The sequence below is a fragment of the Herpailurus yagouaroundi genome, unplaced genomic scaffold, assembly GCF_014898765.1.
Source record: "Herpailurus yagouaroundi ecotype Mexico unplaced genomic scaffold, PumYag 220, whole genome shotgun sequence".
NCBI lineage: Eukaryota > Metazoa > Chordata > Mammalia > Carnivora > Felidae > Herpailurus > Herpailurus yagouaroundi.
In genome coordinates, this window is record NW_024412451.1 from 5,586,978 (window position 1) to 5,606,661 (window position 19,684).

General features: G+C 52.6%; 1 protein-coding gene and 1 long non-coding RNA gene across 10 annotated transcripts; one reads left to right on the plus strand and one right to left on the minus strand.

The window, feature by feature from the left end:
- Positions 1 to 5,386: 5,386 nt before the first annotated feature.
- On the minus strand, positions 5,387 to 19,392 carry TSKS (testis specific serine kinase substrate). 9 transcript variants are annotated; one of them, XM_040457793.1, is made up of 11 exons: positions 19,063 to 19,392; positions 18,479 to 18,704; positions 10,568 to 10,663; positions 10,279 to 10,362; positions 9,903 to 9,971; positions 9,056 to 9,342; positions 8,355 to 8,549; positions 7,748 to 7,921; positions 6,904 to 7,039; positions 5,669 to 5,868; positions 5,387 to 5,567 (listed from the first exon to the last, which is right to left on the minus strand). In XM_040457793.1, exons 1-11 carry the CDS (start codon positions 19,230 to 19,232, stop codon positions 5,411 to 5,413), a joined length of 1,794 nt encoding a protein of 597 aa, XP_040313727.1. In that variant the 5' UTR covers positions 19,233 to 19,392; the 3' UTR covers positions 5,387 to 5,410. The 9 variants fall into 9 exon arrangements, with proteins under 9 accessions (XP_040313727.1, XP_040313725.1, XP_040313726.1 ...); XM_040457791.1 differs by having other exon boundaries at positions 9,903 to 10,013; XM_040457792.1 differs by having other exon boundaries at positions 9,903 to 9,986; positions 19,063 to 19,391.
- Positions 8,452 to 11,953, plus strand: LOC121018794 (uncharacterized). The gene is made up of 6 exons (XR_005785323.1): positions 8,452 to 8,563; positions 9,316 to 9,441; positions 9,584 to 9,990; positions 10,617 to 10,687; positions 11,346 to 11,494; positions 11,825 to 11,953. It is a non-coding gene; the product is annotated as an uncharacterized LOC121018794 (long non-coding RNA).
- Positions 19,393 to 19,684: the final 292 nt, after the last annotated feature.

Consider the following 19,684-nt stretch of genomic DNA (forward strand, 5'->3'; position numbering starts at 1 on the left):
GTATTTGCCCCTTATTGACAAACTTTCTTCACTGGCTCCCAGGGCAACACCTTTGGGGTTTCTTCCTGTTTCCCTGGTTACTCCTTTTCAGGCTTCACTGAGAGCTCTTGCACTTATCCCACGCTTCTGAATTTTGGAGTGCTCCGGGGTTGAGGTTTTGGTTGTCTTTTCTATTTATTTTGTTGAATGTATGTTGAGTTTTTCAGTAGTTTTATTTTTAAAATGTTATTGTTTATTTCTGAGAGAGAGAGAGAGACAGGGTGTGAGTGGGGGAGGGGCAGAGAGAGAAGGAGGCACAGAATCGGAAGCAAGCCCCAGGCTCTGAGCTGTCGGCACAGAGCCCGACGCGAGGCTCCCAACTCACGAACCATGAGATCATGACCTGAGCTGAAGTCGGATGCTTTAACCAATTGAGCCACCCAAGTGCCCCATAATTGTATTTATTTAATGCTTTTTAAAATTTATTTTGGAGAGGGGCACCTGGGTGGCTCAGTGGTTAAGCGTCCGACTTCAGCCAGGTCACGATCTCGCGGTCTGTGAGTTCGAGCCCCGCGTCAGGCTCTGGGCTGATGGCTCGGAGCCTGGAGCCTGTTTCCGATTCTGTGTCTCCCTCTCTCTCTGCCCCTTCCCCGTTCATGCTCTGTCTCTCTCTCTCTCTCTCTCTGTCTCAAAAATAAATAAAACGTTAAAAAAATTAAAAAAAAAATAAAATTTATTTTGGAGAGAGGGTGAGTGGGGGAGGGGCAGCGAGAAAAGAGGACAGAGGATCCGAAGGGGACTCTGCACGACAGCAGTGAACCTGATGCTGGGCTTGAACTCACAGACCGTGAGATCTTCAGCTACTACCTCTGTGTCCATGGTTTCCACGTTTCTGTAACCAGACCCTACGTCTCTCCTTAACTCAAGTCTCAACTGCCCCACTCGGTATCTCCTTCTGGATGTCTAATAAGCATTTTAAACAACACTCACGCACCAGTTCTGAGCTTGTTTAACACCTGATCTGTTTCTTCACCGTTTTTGTCATCTGTCCTGTAGCACAGAGGGTGACCCTGTAGGCTCTGTTCCCCAGCCCTCTGTGCCAAGCAGCTTTCCGCTGGCTTCAACCAATGGGAGGCCCAGGCAGGAGATAGACTGACGTGATAGACACAGGACATTTCCTGTACTCCCTCTCTGCTTCTCTGGAGGCGGCCAAGGCTCAGACTAGAGAGACCTGCTTCCACCAGGTGACCTCAGTCCCTGGACATCACCACCTCCTCTGTTTTTCCTTCCAGCCTAGGGGTGGTTGTGGCCTCGTGCTGATGCTAATCTGTGGTTTCATCCTCTTTTGGCCCCTTACCTCCTCATCACCCATGCAACCAACCCCTACATCAAATGTTCAAAGTAGTTGCTATGTTCTTGGGGTCAAGAGTGTCTTCAGGAAACAGAGGTAGAAAGCGGATTACAGTTATCCCGGAACACATGGTCTCTAGGAGGAATGTAGAAGGGGCTTGGGGGCAGACAAATATGTTTCAATAGGAACAGTTCTTTCACTCAGTAACTGTGTATCCTTGTGTAAATAACTCATCCTCTGTGGCCTTCTGTCTTCCTTTGTATCTTAGTCAGTTCTGGTGGAGATAACAAAATACCATAGATCAGACAGCTTAGACAACAGACATCTATATCGCGAGGTTCTGGAGTCTGGGAAGTCCAAGATCAAAGCCGAAGATTTGGTGTCTGCTTCCTCGTTTGCAAATGGTTGCCTTCTTTCTGTGTCCTCACGTGGTGAGTGGGGAGAGAAAGAGAGAGAGAGAGAAGGAAAGGGAAGATGGGGGAGGGGAGGGAAAGGAAGGAATAGAGGGGAAAGGAAAGAAAGGGAGGGGATTGGGTCTCTTCTTAAAGGGCACTAATCCTGGGGTGCTGGCTGGCTCAGCTGGCAGAGCCTGCAACTTTTGATCGCAGGATCAAGTCCCACGTTGGGTGTAGAGATTGCTTAAAAGTAGAAGCTGGCGGCTCAGTCAGTGAAGTGCCTGACTCTTGATTTCGGCTCAGGTCCTGATCTCACGATCCGTGAGATCGAGCCCCACATTGGGCTCAGTGCTGACATCACGGAGCCTGCATGGGATTCTCTCTCTCTCCCCCCCTCTTTCTCTGCCTCTTCCCCACTCGTGCTGTCTCTATCCCTCTCAAAATAAATAAAACTTAAAAAAAAAGTAGAATCATAAATACATAAATAAATAAGTAAATAAGTAAGTAAATAAAATACATAAATAAACGAACCCCATCATGGGGTTCATACTTATGGCCTCATCTCGACCTCCTAGCAGCCCCCACTCCAAATGTGATCACATTGGGCGTTAAGACTTCCACCTATGGATTCTGGTGGAAATAAACATATAGTCTATAGCACTCTGTAAAATGAGAATAATTATTCATTCTCTGAGGGGTTATTTATGTATTTACCGATTTATATTTTCATTTTGAGAGAGAGCACACACACATGATCAGGGAAGGAGAGACAGAGAGAATCCCAAGCAGGCTCCACGCTAAGCTCAACCGACTGAGCCACCCAGGCACCCCTCTCTGAGCGTTTTTAGATCCCCCGGTTCCCATCATGTTGTGGGTACAACATTTTATTTTGAGAGAGAGAGAGACAGTATGAGCAGGGGAGGGGCAGAGAGAGGGAGAGAGAGAATCCTAAGCCAATGTAGGTCTCGAACTCATGAACTGTGAGATCATGACCTGAACCAAAATCAAGAGTTGGACGCTCAACCAACTGGGCCACCCAGGCGCCCCAAAAGAAGCCACTTTTAAAAATCTCACATCTACTAGCTTTTATCTATAAATCAATTGGGGAGAAGTAAATAGTATCTTAAAATTTTCGTCTTCATTTTTTAACCTTTTATCACTGGCATGCAGAAATAAATGTATTTTCTTATGTTCACCTTTTGTTTAAGCTTCCTCGTTAAACATACTGATTTTAAGATTTTTTTTTCTTATTTTTTAAAGATTGTTTTAAATGATTGTTTAAAGTTTATTCATCTATTATTTCAGAGAGAGACAGAGTGAGGGTGAGCATGAGCAGGGGAGGGGCAGAGAGAAGGAGACACAGAATCCGAAGCAGGCTCCAGGCTCCGAGCTGTCAGCACAGAGCCCGATGCGGGGCTCGAACTCTCGAAGGGTGAAATCGTGACCTGAGCCAAAGTTGGAGGCTCAACCGACTGAGCCAGCCAGACTCTCCAAGATTTTTTCAGTAATCTCTAGACCCAACGTGGGGCTCAAACTCATCACTCTGAGATCAACAGTCACATGCTCCTCTGACTGATCCAACCAGGCACCCCTGAACTGACCTTAACTCTGCCCTTTTTTTTGTTTTTCTTTCTTTCTTTTCTTTTCTTTTTTTTTTTAAGTAGGCTCCACGCCCAGTGTGGTGCTTGAACTCATGACCCTTAGGTCAAGGATGCTCAGGGCGCCTGGGTGGCTTAATTGGTTGAGTGTGACGTCGGCTCAGATCATGATGTCGCCATTCACGAGTTTGAGCCAACGCCCCACATCGGGCTCTGTGCTGACAGATCAGAGCCTGCATCCCGCTTTTAGATTCTTTATATCCCTCTCACTTTGCCCCAACCCTACTTGTGCCGTCTGTCTCAAAAATATTTAAAAAAAAAAAGAAAAAGTGGATGTTCTACCAACCGTGCCAGCCATGCATCCCAAAACTAATTTTTAATAATTTTTAGATAGATTCCTTTGGGTTCTCTGATTCCCTATGTGTGCAATTATATAGCATCTAGAAATAATGATAATTTCCTTTATTCTCTATCTTTGTACTTCTTTCCTTATGTTATTGCAATGGTGTTAGAAGAATAGAAGTTGAATGTTGGGTGTGCAGAAAGGGTAGTGATTGGGAGGGGACATGATGGGGGCTTCAGTGGGTGCTAGTCAGGTTCAGCTTATCTTGGTTGTGATTGGAAACACAGGTCCATTTTATGATAATTTGTCATATACTTTTAATTTGCGAACTTTCCTGTTTATATTATCCTTCCATTAAAGGTTTAAAAATGGGATTACTATGCTGGTTTAAAATATGTCCACAAATTGACAAGGTCTCCAGAATACATCTACAGGAGTGCCTGGCGGGTTCCGTCCGGGGAGCATGTGACTCTTGATCTCAGGGTTGTGAGTTTGAGCCCCATGTTGGGTGTAGAAATTACTTTAAAAAAAAAAATGAAATCTTTTTTAAAAACTTTAATGTTTATAATTTATTACTGAGAGAGAGAGAGAGAGAGAGAGAGAGCAAGCAGGGGAGGGTAAGAGAGGGAGACACAGAATCTGAAGTAGGCTCCAGGCTCTGAGCTGTCAGCACAGAGCCCTATGTGGGGCTCGAACTCATGAACTGCAAGATCATGACCTGAGTCAAAGTTGGACACTTAACCGACTGAGCTACCCAGGTGCCCTGAAATCTTTTTTTTTTTTTTTAATGTTTATTTTTGAAAGACAGAGACAGAGCATGAGTGGGAGAGGGGCAGAGAGAGAGAGAGAGACACAGAACCCGAAACAGGCTCCAAGCTCTGAGCCATCAGCACAGAGCCCGCCGTGGGGCTTGAACCCGCAAACCGTGAGATCCTGACCTGAGCCGAAGTTGGATGATTAACTGATTGAGGCACCCAGACGCCCCTAAAATGAAATCTTTAAAAAAATATGTCTGCAGATCCTTTGACATGATCCTTGAGTATGATCTGGACTCGGTGACTCAACTCTAATGAACATAAAAAGGTAAAATGACAGTTTGCAACTTCAGAGACGAGGTCATCAAAGGCCCTGTAGCTTCCTGCTTGTTCTTAGACTGCTTGCTCTAGGGACAGGTAGCCGTCGTGAGAAACTGAGCCCCCCCCCCCCCCCCCGCCAACAGACAACAAGGAACCGAGGCCTCCAAATCAGGCCACCTCATGGGGACCCTGAACCACAACCATCCAGCTATGCCACTCCTAGGTTCCTGACCCTCAGAAATTGTGTGAGACAATAGGTTTATTCTTTTAAACAGCTACGTTTGGGGAGGGGTAATTTTTTTTTACACAGTGTTAGACGATATAATGGTCTAGTTAAAAAAAAAAAAATCACCATAGGGGCTCCTGGCTGGCTCAATCAGTACAGCATGTGACTCTTGATCTTATATGTTATATACATATATCATATAATTTTTTTAAAAACCACTCTAAAAAGGTTTGGATCGACGGTCCCACACTGTACCACAGGTCCTTATTTCTACCCCCTATTTCCTTTCCAAAGAACTGTGCCATCATCATCAACTCTCTGGAAACCCCATTGGCTGAGGATCGAGTCACGGGGAGAGGCTCGTGTGCGGCGTGGGTGGGATTTACCAGCCCTCCTATGGTGCCAAAAAGGAGAGAGATTTCATGCCAGCATGAGAGGCCATTTATTGTTCAGGGGCTGGGCCCCCACGTTTTGGGGGAGCTCCCCCACCGCTTCCTCCCCCCATCGTCCCTGTGGACCCCTCAAGTGGCAGGTTGCTGAGTTGATCGTGGAGGGAGCACATCTTCAGGTGTACATAGTCCAGAGTGGCCACCTTCTCCCTGTAATAACAGAGAGTGGGGGGCTGGTGCTGATGAGGCCAGATGCCAGGGGGCTAGAGTGGAAGAAGAGGGTGACTCGGGCCCTTTCCCCAAGACCTCACCCTCCTCCCACGCCCTCAGCCTCCTTCCTCACTCCGGCTTCATCTTGTCGGTCAGCAGCAGGTTCTTGGCCCGCAAGGCTTCGTCTTGGGCCAGCCGAAGGGTGGAGCTTAGGGCCTCTGCCCTGATGTGTTTGGCCAAGGCCTGGCGCTCCAGCTCCTGGGGAGAGGAGTGTAGGCGCGGCTGGGCTTGCCGGACTGGGCTGGGGGTGGAGGGGGAGCTGGATCGCGGCGGGCAAGGGTCATGGGGCCCATGGGGTCCACGTTCCTCCCCCAGGGTTTCCCATCATGCCTTGGACCTGAGACTGACCCCAGCATCCCACAGTGGGCTTTCCATATCCCATCATGTGCTGAACCTGTGGCTGTCCCACTGTCTGTCCCCTAACGTACTGCCCTTCTGTGTCCCAGCAAGCACGCAACCAGCATCTAACATGTTGTCCCCTAATGCCCATGAACCATCGTGCATTTGATATGTGTCCAGGTCCCAGGATCCCATCATTGGTGAACTACATCCCCTAATTCGTAAGACCCCGCATCTCTCTTAGACCAGCATCTCAGTTAAAATAATAATCCTCAGTCCTCTGGTTCCCTACATTCCACAACGTCCCAGGCCCCGTGTCCTCTCATGTATTAGTCCTGTAGTCCTGCCACATCAGTGTCGTCTCACCCACTGCAACTTGTGTCCCATCGTACATTAGGCCAGTATCCCATAATACATTAGGTATCTGTGTTTCAGGATGTACACAGGCCTCAAGTTCCATCAGCTAATAGGCTGGGGCCGGTGGTGCAATACCTCGTGAAGAGCTGTAGTTCCATTTCCCATAATGCACTAGCTTACTGTGACTTGTATTCACTGGGTCCCCTGTCTGACCTCAATGATCCCATATTGCGTCTCTTAAGGTCTACAGAAAATCAGGCTTGTATTCCATGAAGCTGTAGACGAGCGTCTGTCTCCTGTGTCCCACCATGCATCAGATCCAATGTGTCATCCACTGCCTTGGGCCCAAGTCCATCACCCCGGGTCCCATAATGACTGACCTGTGACTTACCACCCACCAGACTGCTTGCCTCTCCTCCCCACCCCGATGCATCAGATCCACGTGTTCCCCCAACACCTGCCACGAATGGTGTTTAGTGCTTCCCATCCTGCCACACACCAACAGTATCCTTGTGTCCGGGGCTCCCCTCCCGCCCCCCTGACCGAAAAGTGGGGCATGATGGCCTGTGGTCCCTGGTACCAGAATCTTCTTGTGTAGCCGCTGGCAGCTGGGGCAGGCGGGAGCCAGGCCCCTCTGCTTCACCTCGTCCACTAGGGGGGTCAGTGCTCGCTCCAGTAGCTGCTGCAGGGACTCGGTGGACAGCTGCTGCCCCTGGCTGAGGGAGGGGCAGTCACTGGGTGTAAGGAGCCTCATACCAACTCCATTCCCAGATGCCCCATAGCCACCTGCCCGGCCCCCACTCAGATGGCACTTCCACTGTGCACCCACGCACCCTTCCCACCGTGCACTGGGGCCAACCTACAGTGCATCAGGTATCTTTTGATTTCCACAGTGTGGGTAATTCCCACAGTGCCCTGGGGGGTGCCCACTCCCAAAGGGTAGCAGACAGCCCTTAGTTCATGAAAAAAAAAAAAAAAAAAAACACATTTCCCATCATACACTAGTTAAACTTGAACCCGTATTGGGAGTCCCCCACTTCCTATTGCGGACCAAGCCTGGTATCCCTCCGTTCTCTAATGCATCAAGGTCTCAACCTTTCTCACGATGCAGAGAAACCTGGCCTCCCACCAAGTACCACATCCCAACCTTCCCACAATGCACTGGAAATCCAGGATGCTCAAAATGTATCATATCTTGTGTCCCACAAGACACTGACTTCATCTTGTGGGAAGGGGAGAAATCTGGCCCCCATAACGCACAAGGACTAGCCTGTCCTAAAACGCATGGGGATACTCTCCCACCGTGAACTCCTCCCTATCCTCCACCCCCTGCCAGAGTCTTGGCCAGTGCCCCATCTCCTTCAATGGTCTGTCCTCAACGTGACCCAGAATGCACCACGCCCCGCCAGGCCCCATCCCCTTACCTGGCACAGCGGGCACAGGAGCCTTGGGGCGGCCGATCCAGGGTCATGGAGAGGTCAGACCCTCTTCGAGAGCTCCGAAATTGCCGCCCCAGCTCCTCCAGAATCGGTTTCATTGGGCCCAGCCCCTCCAGTTCGCTCCTCAGTGAAGCCACAGACACTGCAGATCGCTCCACCCTGAGGTGAGGGTAACCAGTGCTGCGAGGTAGCCTCTCCAACGGTTAAGTCCCCTTCGCACTTCACCCATTAGCGCAGCCCCTCCGTTTGCATCTAGTCTGCGATACTCCGGCCCTGCCCCGCCCCTCTGCGCTCTGATTGGCCTTTCCTTTGTGTTTTAAGTGCTGAAATGCCCCTCCCTGTTCTCCAATTGGCTTTCCCTGTTCCTACTTGGCTCCTCCCCTTATCCTTTTAAGGCATGGAACACAACACTTCTCTAATTGGCTCCGCCCCTCAATCCTTATTATCTATAGCAAGCCACCCCCTCTTTCTAATTAGAGCTTCCACGTGCCAGGCTAGGGGCTCCACCTCTAGGCCCTAGCTGATGGGTCCATCCCTGACCTTCAAGGCCCCGCCCCCTATTCCCTGGCCGCGCGCTCGCCTTGGTTCTTACAAGGTGTACAGCTCATCCGCCCGGCCCCGCAGCTCCTGTAGGCCCCGCGCGGTCTGCGCCTGCTCACGCTGCGCCCGCTCCCACTGGCCCAGGAAGCCGTCGAGCCTGCCGCCCAGGCCCCCGAGCAGCCGCAGGGCCTCCTGTACCGCCCCCTCCTCCTGATGCCACCGGGCAGTCAGCGAGGACACCTCCCTCCTGGAGAGGCAGAGGTAAGGAACGGGTCAGGGCTGAGGTTCTGACAGGTCTCCAACGCCCCCTCCCTGCCCATGGCTCTGGACCCACCCAGCTCCCAAATTCTCCTGTCCTGCCCATTTCTTGCAATCCTCTCACGTCCCTGTCCCCTTGTCGGGGGTCCTGGCCCTTCCCTTGTACTGCCACCCCCCCCCCCCCCGCCAGCCCCATGCCATAGCTCCTCCAGACGCTGCGACCCTGAAGTTGGAGCCCCCGAGGACCTGTCCCCTACCCAAACCCGCCCACCCTAGTTTCACCAGACGCGGACCTCCCTTCCGCCAACCCTATACTCAAAACTCAGCTCTTTGAAGTCCGGCCTTTCCAGCTCACCATCCCCAACACCCTCCCTCCTGGGCTCCTGGAGCTCCATCGCATAGGCCCTTGTCCCGCTCTGATCTTCGAGGCTCCACCCTCGGGCCCGCCCATGTCAGGTCCTCGAGGTTTCACACCCTCGCACCCTTCCCACTTGCCTCAGCTCCTCAAGGCCGGCAGAGACTTTCTGCAACTCCTGCTCGCTCACGACGGGGCCCTCCCCCGCCCGCGGCCCCATTCCCCAACCGCCTGAGGCCAGGCTGCGCGGTCGCGGGGGTTCGTTGGGGCTCCCCGGAGGGCCAGAGGAGCCATGAGGCTGGGCGGGGGGGCCCAGGCCCTGCCGAGAGAGGCCAGCTTCCAGCTTCTGCTCCAGCTCCTGCAGCTCGGCCTCCTGCCTCCGCGGTGTCTCGTTCTGCAGCTGCTGCTGGAGATAACGCAGCTTCTCCTGGGCGGGGAAGGAAGGCGGGGTGACACCGTCCAGCCGCTTGCCTCCCACGACCACCCCCACCCGCCAATCTGCCCAATGACGCCCCGAGATTGGAAAGTAAATGGATGGGGGAGAGAAGAGTGGGAAGCCCCGTTTCGAGTCTAGATGGACTCTCCATTGCTGTTGCTGGGGAGGACTGGCCCGTCTGAAATCCCACTCGCTTTAACCTCCGAATGCTTGCCTCCACGTCCCCATCCAGCCCTCCACCCCCACTCCGGTTCTCCGTGGGGCCAAATTCCAGCCCCTCCTGTTAGAACAAGTGAAGCTTTTCCAACATGGTGCTGGGAAATGAGTAAGAAATGGGGGCCGGACAGGCATTCCTGCTCAGAGTCGGACACGAGTCCCTCTCCAAGACCTGAACGCGAGTACGCATGGAGGAGCTTGAACGTGAACGTTGAAGGGGCGGTGGCGGTGGTTGATGGGGGGCGGGGGTGGCTGGGCAGGAAGCCCCGCCTGAAGTCTACTTCAAGTACCTCGTGCGTCTGACCTCTTCCCCAACCCTCCCCCCCGCCCCTCACCTCCAGCAGGGCAGAGTTCTGCTTCAGGACGTTGGTTTTTATTTCAGCGTCTTCCACCGACTGGGTCACCTTCAGGCAGTTCTCCTGGGTCAGAACACCAGGGCAGGGGCCCTGCCTTCCCATTCCAGTTCCCGCCTCCCAACTCTTACCCTCGCTAGTTCCATGGAGGCTCCCACCCCTCCTCTGAAACACACCTGCTTCCTCCAGTCTGCCTGGTTCCCTGGGCTTCAGGGATGGCTTCCTCCGTAGACCCCCCTCCAAGGGCTAGTTTTCTCCACCCATCTCCTGTCCATGACTCCATTCCCCCTCACGTTTCTACCTTCTTCCTACTTCCACTCCCTTCTCCCCACCCTTCTCTTGCTCTGCTGTGGCTCACCTTGAGTTGACTGCAGTAGCCTTCTAGTTCCTCCGCCTCTTGCCGCCTTCTCTCTAGATTCTCGCTCAGCACAGAACACTCACTCTGGAGCCCGGAAGGGAAGAGAGGTTAGCCAGGGCCACGAGGATACCCCATGGGGAGGAGAGGCTGGGTCTGGGAAGGACGCTTTCCCTTCCCAGCCTCAACCTTCCCAAGCAGGGCTGTGGGGGCACTGAGTTGGAGGAGAGCTCTAGGAGAGGAACTTGGCCGTGGAGGAAGAGGAGGTATTGGGGGGGGGGGGTCCCCACACCTGCAGCGTCTGCACGTGCTGGTTAACCCTGGTGGTCTTTTCCTTCAAGCTGGTGATGGAGTCTTTGGCACGGACCAATCCACTGTTGACCCCACTCTGGGGAAGAATGGGAGAAGGCAGGTCAGTGGGTGTGTGGGAGTGAACCCCAACCCCAAGAAAAAGGTCTAGAACAGAGAGGAGGCTGGGTTTGCACCTCAATTTTGCCCTGCAATGGCTGTGTGACCTTGGGCCGGGGCTGTACCTCTTTGATTCTTGGTACTCCTGTTCCATGAAACCAGAGGGTGGGCTCATTTTCTGCTTGGTGAATGGGAAGGAAAAGAAGTGGGATCCGGAAAGGGGGGGGGGGTCAGGGGAGAACTCAGATCCATGGGAGATGGATGGTCCCAATTGAACCTTGAGAGAAATGCCCTTGGGGTCCACAGACATAAATAAGATGAACTATTAAAACACATGCTGTATTTTTCTCTCCAGGCACTGGAAAAAAATTTTAAGATAACCCACTTTCCAGATATAAGTGCTCACTAAGCACCATGCCACACACACACACACACACACACACACACACACACACATTTCCTTTTCAGTCCTCTAAGCCACACCTTTTGGGGCTTTTTGGCCCAATCGGCAAGTGAGGAAAATGAGGCTTAGAGATACAATCCCCCCTTGAATTCTCAGGTACACAGCGCGTGAGATGGCCTTGTCAGATTTTAAACCCAGAGCCTTTGTTTTAAACCATGACACCACATAGCCTCTGATCATCGCCACCTTATATCACCAGAAAATGCTTTAGGACTCATGCGAAGCAAACTGTGGCCCAAGAGGGATGCAGGTGGCAGGATCCACTGTCTGCTCTTCCACATTTTTAGATGACTTAGCCTGGCACATGACTGTCCAGGCAAAGACTACATTTCCCAGGCTCCCTTGCAGGTAGGTGTGGCCACACGACAAAGTTTCAGCCAATGGGATGTGAGTAGCACTAAGGTAGGCATTTTCTAAGTCATGCCTTTCTTAAAGGAAAAGAGGAAAACATCCCCCTTTCTCTCTTCTTGCTGGCTGGAGTTCAAAGTTGGTGGCTAAAGCCAGAGCAAACATCTTGACCACCAGTTGCAGGACGCAACAAGATAGAGAAGGCTGAGTCCTCAGTACTGTGGAGCCCCTGTACTCAAATTCCAACCACTGACCATGATGTACATGTGAGAGAGAACATCTTCCATCGTGTTTAGCCTGTGCTATTTTGTGTCTTTTTGTTACTGGCAGCCACACTTGCGACTCTATAGCTGAACCTCCAGAACACGGAACCTGTAATGCACTTCATTTGAAGAGTAAGCCTGCTACGCTTGTTGAGATTATTATGTGAGAGAGAAATAAAGTATCTTGCCTAAGCCAGTTACTTTGGTGTCCTTCACAGTTGCTGAACTAGTACCCAAAGAGAAAAGGGAGAACAAGTTTCCTCTGTCGTAAGAAAAGGACAACATCACGTTCCTTGCATGATTGCTCTGGAGAAGAGGTGTGATGAGAAATATCGTATTGAGGCACCTGGGTGACTCAGTCGGTTGTGTCTGACTCTTGATTTCTGCTTAGGTCATGGCCCCAGGGGTGTGATTTCGGCAAAGGTCATGGCCCCAGGAGCCTTCATCAGGCTCCACATTCAGCATGGAACCTGCCTAAGATTCTCTCTCTTTCTCTCCCTCTGCCCCTCTCCCCTGATCTCTCTCTCTCTCTCAAAATAAAAAAAAATAAAAGAAAAAAGAAATATTGTATTAAGGCAACATAAGCAAAATGATGGATCCCCAAAATTCCACCCCTCCATAAAAACAATGAAAAAAACTGCCCAAACCTGTAAGAGTCAAGTCCTTGAGAAGGTGTAACCATTATAAATATATATATGCACCAAACAGAGCTTTAAAATGCATGAAAGAAGGGACGCCTGGGTGACTCAGTCGGTTAAGCGTCCGACTTCGGCTCAGGTCAGGATCTCATGGTTCATGAGTTTGAGCCCTGCGTCGGGTTCTGCGCTTGACAGCTCAGAGCCTGGAGTCTGCCTCCGATTCTGTGTCTCCCTCTCTCTCTCTGCCCCTCCTCCGTTTGTACCCTGTCTCTCTCTCTCTCCCTCTCTCTCAATAAAACATTAAAAAGAGTTTAAAATGTGTGAAACAAAACCTGACAGAATTGAAGGGAGAAATTGACAATTCAACAACAATGGTTGGGGACTTCAGTTTCAGTATCACACTTTGAGTAACGGACAGCACAACCGGAGAGAAAATCAACAAGGAGACAGAAGACCGGAAAACCACTATAAACCAGCCAGACCTAACAGACATCTGACAGCCTTCCACCCGGCAAGAGCAGAATACACATTCTTCTCAAGTGCCCATGAGACATTCTACCTCGGGTCCAGGATGGACCCTGTATTGAGTCAGAACACAAGTCTCAATAAATGCAAAAGAACCGAATCATACAAAGTATGCTTTCTGACCTCAGTGACCTCAGGAGAATGGAGAGTAGAAGTCGTTATCAGAGGGGCACTTGGCTGGTGCAGTCAGTGGAGCGTGTGACTCTGGATCTCGGGGTTTTGAGTTTGAGCCCCGCGTGGGGTGTAGAGGTTACTTTAAAGTCTGAAGAAGACAGAGACAGAGGAGCAAGAGGAGGGAGGAAGAGGAGGAGGAGGAGGAGGAGGGAGGGAGGGTATGAAGAACTAGGACATCTGCATAGACCCGTAAGAAGTAAAGAGATTGTGGCTCAGTCGGTTAAGCGTCCAGCTTCCTGCTCAGGTCATGATCTCCCAGTTCATGAGTTCGAGCCCCGCATTGGGCTCTGTCGCTGACAGCTCAGACCCTGGGGCCCGCTTCGGCTCTCTGCCCCTCCCCCAATTCTCTCTCTTTCCCTCCCCCCACTTGTGCTCGGTCTCTCAAAAATAAATAAATGTCAGAAAAAAAATTTTTTTAAATACAGTGAAACCTTGGTTTGCGAGCATAATTCGCGCACGGAGACCTGCTTGTAATCCAAAGTGCCCGTATATCCAAGTGAATTTCAAGAACCATTGGCTCAGTTGTGATCACGTGCCATTCGATGGCACGTACTACTCGTATTGCAAGACAGCACATTTATCAAGTATGAAATGTACTAGAAACGTTTGCTCGTCTTGTGGAACACACCCAGAACAAGCTACTCGCCATCCAAGGCTTTACTGTATGTCCATAAATTCTTTGACACTTCTCTAAATGAGGAGACTTACCTGCCTCACTTGAATGTCAGCTGGACTTAGTGACCCTCGTCGCTAGTAGAATAAGGCAGAAGTGATGGTGTGTGATTTAAGAGACTAGTTCACAAAAGGACCTTGGCTTCCTGCTTGCCCTCGCTTGCTCTGGGGAGTCACTGCCATGTCACAAGCAGCCCCTTGTGGGGAGGCCCATGGGACAAGGAAATGAACCTCCAGCTAAGAGTCTTATGAATGTGGATGTGCAAACTCCAGTCCTGGTCAGTCCTTCGGATGGCTGCAGCCCCTACTGAAATTTTGACTCCAACCTTATGAGAAACCCTGAGCCAGAACCACCCAGCTAAGCCACTCCAGGCTGGTTGTTCTAAGTTTGGGGATAATTTGTTTCACAGCAGTACCTAACCAATACACAAAGAGATTTTAAAAAATTACTTATTTTGGGGGGGGCGCCTGGGGGACTCGATTGGTTAAATGTCCGACTTTGGCGCCTGGGTGGCTCAGTTGGTTAAACATCCGACTTTGTGGTGGTTCACAAGTTCGAGCCCTGCGTCGGGCTCTGTGCCGACAGCTCAGAGCCTGGGGCCTGCTTCGGATTCTGAGCCTCTCTCTCTCTCTGCCCCTCCCCACTCATACCCTCTCTCTGTCTCTCAAAAATAAATAAAACATTAAACAAAAATTTTTAATTGTTTGTTTTTTAGAGAGAGTGAGCAGGGGAGGGGCAGAGAGAGGGGGGGACTAGAGGATCTGAAGTGGGCTCTATGCTGACCGTGGAGAGCCTGATTAAGGGCTTGAACTCACAAACTGTGAGATCATGACCTGAGCCGAAGTTGGATGCTTAACTAAGTGAGCCACCTGGGCGCCCCTGATTATTTTTTTAATTTTTATTTATTTTGAGAGAGAGAGAGAAAGCGCTATCTGGGGAGGGCAGAGAGAGAGCACAAGAGAGAATCCCAAGCTGGCTGTGCACTGTCAGCACAGAGCCTGATGCGGGGCTCAATCTCACGAGCCGCCATATCACAACCTGAGCCGAAATCAAGAGTTGGACGCTTAACCGACTGAACCACTCAGGTGCCCCAGAAGTGATTATTTTTAAACTGAAGACCCAGAAGGTCTTGGGTTTCCTGTAGCTGTTCTGGAAAATAAGGAAAGTAGGTCCTGGGGTCTACTCCGTTCTCCCACTTAATAGTTGTACCACCTCAGGGAGGGGACTCTTACCTTACCTGTCACATGGAGGTGAGGTTAATAGCTACCTTCCCAGGGCTGGTGGGAGGGGCACAGGCTGGCCTGTGGTCAATACTTCTTTGAGAAGGGGCCATTTGGGTCCCTGGGGGTGAGTCTTAGCTTCACTGAGAGCAGATCTGGGGGTGGTGAAGACAGGGCCTGTCGCCCTTGGCTGAGAAGCAAATGGCCTGATGGTGAGGGGAGAGCCAGAGATGGGGACAAATCCCTCCTTGGCCACCCATAGACTGCACCTTGGCCATCAACTCCCCCCCCCCCCCCCCCGAGCCTGGTGTGCTTCCTTTGCCATAAAACAGGAATGATGCTACCTTGCTCAGATGGCAGTGAGGAAGGGTGGCCAAGATGGTAAGGTCAGTAAGGCAAGCTCAATGACTAGTGTCCCCATTGTTGAAAATAATGACAACAGGGCGGGAAGTACCAGGAAGGGGCTTAGCACCAAGACCTCACGTAACCCCCAGAAATTCTGCCCTGTCCATCTTTGCGTTGCTTCACCGACCTTCTCAGAGAGCAATACTACCATCTCTGTCCCTTTCCTGGCCTCATAATGGTACCCTCGCTTAAGACAGGAGCCCAAAGCTTCTGCTTCGTGTTCTCCTGCTGTTCTCTGTCGGGTCTGGGACTTGTCATCTCAGCCGGGGACCCCAGGCACCCAGTTCTCTTCCTTCCTCTCTCTGGGTCTCTGTCTCCCTCTCTCCTGGTTCCTGCTCTCCGCCTGCCCCAAATATCTGTCCCCCAGTCTCTGTGGCCTCTGTCGCCCACCTCTGGATCTCTGTGGCCTCACCCCCACCAAGTTTCCCTCCCCCCACTCTGGTCTCTGTCCCCTTCTCTCTGGGTTTCCGCCACCTCCCCTCTGCCTGTCTCCAGCTTTCTCTCCTGTCGTAGCTCAGGTGCTGAATGCCAGGATGGGGTCTTGCTGTCTCCGCCCTACCGCTCCCGCCTGTGCCCCTGGATGTTGGCTGTCACTACTGTTTCTATCTCAGAGAAGGAACCTCAAACTCCTGGGAGGCTGATGCATCCGCGCAGCCCCACCGCAGCCCATGGCTGCTTCGGGCCTTGCTCTCAGCAGGGCTCTTTCCCGGCTGTCACGATCCCCCGGGGACGGGATGTGACTCAGAAACACTTCCGGTGGGAGGCAGGCCTCTGCAGATGCTCCGAGAGGGAGGACACTGCTCTGGCTGGGGGAGATGTCTCCGGGGCCACCCGTCCCACCAGGACTCTCTCTGCCCTGTTCCCTTCTTTCCATCTGACCCTTCCATCCCGGGCCCTCGCCCAGCCTCCTGTCTGGCCTCCCTGCCTCCAGCCTCCGCCTTCCAGACATCCCCACAGCAGGTGCAGAGGAGTCGTCCAAGGAAAGAAGGGACCTTTGCATTCACACCACCTAACCCTGGCCCTGTCTCTTACAGGCTCTCCTACTTTGCTCAGGTCATTCCACCTCTCTGTTCCTCAGTTACTTGTGTTTCCATCTTTAAAATAATTTTTTTTTAATTTTGTTTAATGTTTTCTTTATTCTTGAGAGAAAGAGAGACAGAGCATGAGCGAGGGACGGGCACAGTGAGAGAGGGACACAGAATCCGAAGCAGGCTCCAGGCTCCGAGCCGTCAGCACAGAGCCCGATGCGGGGCTTGAACCCGCGAACCGAAAGATTGTGACCTGAGCCAAAGTCGGACGCTCAACTGACTGAGCCCCCCCGGGCGCCCCTTATCTTTAAACCAGTAATTATACCAGTTCCCTGACAGAACTTCTAAGAGAAGAAAACGACATCCCCCACCACGGGGATGTGACACAGTGCCTGGCACATAGTAGGTGCTCAGTACATGGGAATGGATTCGGAACTCCTGAGCTGCTCCTCTCCCCTACCCAGGAACCTTCAATGGCTCCCCATTGCCCTCAGGACCACATCCACAGTTCTCAGCCTGCGTGGCCTCTGCCCTCTCCACTCCAGCCTCGTCCCTCTCACCCCCCACACTCCAGCCCCAGAGACCTAACCCCCTCTCCCTGTCCTTTTGCACCTGCTGTTCCAGTTAGCTAGAACACCATTCTCTGTCTTCTGCTTGGGGAACACCTTCCTTATCTTCAAGATCCAGCTTCTGTGTTGCCTTTTCTGGAAAGCCTCCCTTGACCATGGCCGACTGGGCCAAGGCCACCCTCTTCAGGGCTCCCACAGTGACCTCTACTGTCCCCATCAATGCAGGGTGCGCCCCCCCCCCCAACTCCTGAGACCGTCTCCACTACTTATAAGCTGCGTGACCTATTTAACCTTTCTGAGGCCTCAATATCTTCCTCTGTGAAATGGGGATAAATGACAACAAGCAACACTGATTCGGAGCCCGCAGCCGTGCTAAACGTTTTACAGAACGGGCTCCACTTCTTTGTCATGACCACCTCGTGAAGCGGGCGTGGCTGCATCCAGAACGCTGTCTGGCTGTCCATTTGCTGCTCCTACACCAGCGCCTGGCACATCATAGGCGTTCAAGACCTATGTGTTGAAAGAGCAAACTCATGCATTTCCAGTTTTACAGATGAGGAAACTGAGGCTCTCAGAACATAGAAGGCGCTTAGGAAATGCTAGTGAGTCTTGTGAGCAACACTATGACCATGGTTGTCATTCGTGTAATTCTCAGAGTCCGTATCAAGCCCAGTTCAGGGCCTGGCCCGGAGGAAGCCTGGCCGGGGTGGAGGGTGGCAGGGCAGTTAAAGGATCAAACTGTAGGAGCGACTCGGTGGGCTCCGTTGGTTGAGGGTCCGACTCCTGACTTTGGCTCAGGTCATGATCTCGTGGTCCGTGAATTCAAGCCCCGCATCAGGCTCCATGCTGACAATGCAGAGCCTGCTTGGGATTCTCTCCCTCCCTTTCTCTGCCCTCCTCCTCCTCTCTCTCTCTCTCAAAAGAAATAAATAAACATTTTTAAAAAGAAAAAGAAAAGATCAAACTGTAGCACTCTATGCTCTAGTCAGGAATTCTCTAAATCCCCCCTAGATCTCGCTCACCTCTCGGTTTTGCCCCAGATTTAGGTGATCCCCTCCCAGAACTCCTACTCAACCATCAAAGCCCGTTGCAACAGCCGCCTCCTCCAGGAAGCATTCTCTGATATTCCCAGCCTGGTTTGCAAGTTATCACCGCAGTCTGTCTCTGCCGGCCCCACCAGACCGGGGGTTCCCCGAGTTGAGAAACCTGGCCCGACTCCTACCTGGGACTCCAGCCTCACCCAGAACATTTGGAAGCGAGTGAACGAACTAAGGAGACCAATTCCCTAGGCAACAGGCATCATTCACCCAGGAGGGGACTGATTCAGGGCTGGCTTCGTGGTTAGGGGAGGAGGAGGCGGTTCCTCTGGGCCTGGAGGATGACCAGAACTTTCTTCCTCCAAGTCAAGAAGAGCCCCCCGCCCCCCCTCCTCGGTATTTGTCTACCACCAGGGCGAAGACCCTAGCCTTCCCCAGCCAGGGCCCCTCACCAGTATTTCCGAGATGTCTGGGTCATCCGAAGCCCAGGGTAGAGTGGGGGAGGCAGGGGGCACCGGCAGTGCAAGCGGGCCACTGTCCTCTGTGGTTGAGTCTGTCCCTGAGGAGTCAGTGGGCTCCATCGCGGCCAGGTTGAGCAGTGACACATTGGTGCAGGCGGAGGACCTCTTGAGGTTCAGGCACCAGTGCATTGGCTTGTGGGACATCCGAGGCTCCACCCTGTGCAGGAGAAACGGGCAGGGGGCTCGAGACACAGCCCCAGTGGGTCTGGTGCCTCCTGCCTCCCTGTCTGCACACCGCCTGCCCTCTCTGACTGCAACCTTATCGTCCACTTTCTTTGTCCTCCTCCCTCTCTGCTGCCTGCTTTTCTCCTCCCTCTTTCCACCTTCCCTCGCTCCATCCCCACGACCCTCTTCCTCTCTACCTCCCTCTGCTGCCACCACCGTCTGGCCTGGCCCTCGGTTGCCCCCTCCTCGTCGCCCCCTCCCCTTCCTCCAGCACCCACGGTGGCACTCATGCTCTGTTGGAGGCAGTGCTGGGCGCTAGGACCGTCCCCGACAGGGTGCGACAAACCCACCCGTGGAACGACACGGCCTTCTTTTTCTTCGTGATCCCCTTGGCTGGGGGGCTCACCCCCTCAGGAGCCTCGGGGACCAGCTCGGAGTGGCTCTCGACCCCCGCTGGGGGGTCCCCGGCCTCATGGATCTCTTTGGATTGCCAGATTGTCTTGACCACCACGCTTGCCATGGCGTGGGGGGGGGGGCCTGCCCCCGGGGACTCCTTCCTCTGAGACTCTCCACCTACTCTGACCGCTGACCCTCAAAGTCCCTGTCCTCCCAGGCCTGCCTCATAAAGGACCCAACCACTGGGCCCCAGTAAGGGGGGGGGGGGTGCATAGGGGTAGAAGGCACTGGCCAGTGTGTTCCCCCAGGGGGTCTCCCTGAACACTTCTGGTTCCATCAGATATGTTCCTTCCATTAGAACCACAATGGATTTCTCCATTCTAGTCCAGAACTTACAATGGATGGGCCCACTGGCCCTCGGGAGAGGTTCAGCTTCCCTTCCCCTGAGACTGTGGGTTCATCCAGCCCCTGCCCGCCACCCTCCCCCCCCACCCCCCATGCACACTTGATTCTTCACGCAATACCCTGGATTCGTGGGGTACTCTGGGGTCTGGGTCCCGCTGCTTGTGTCCCGCT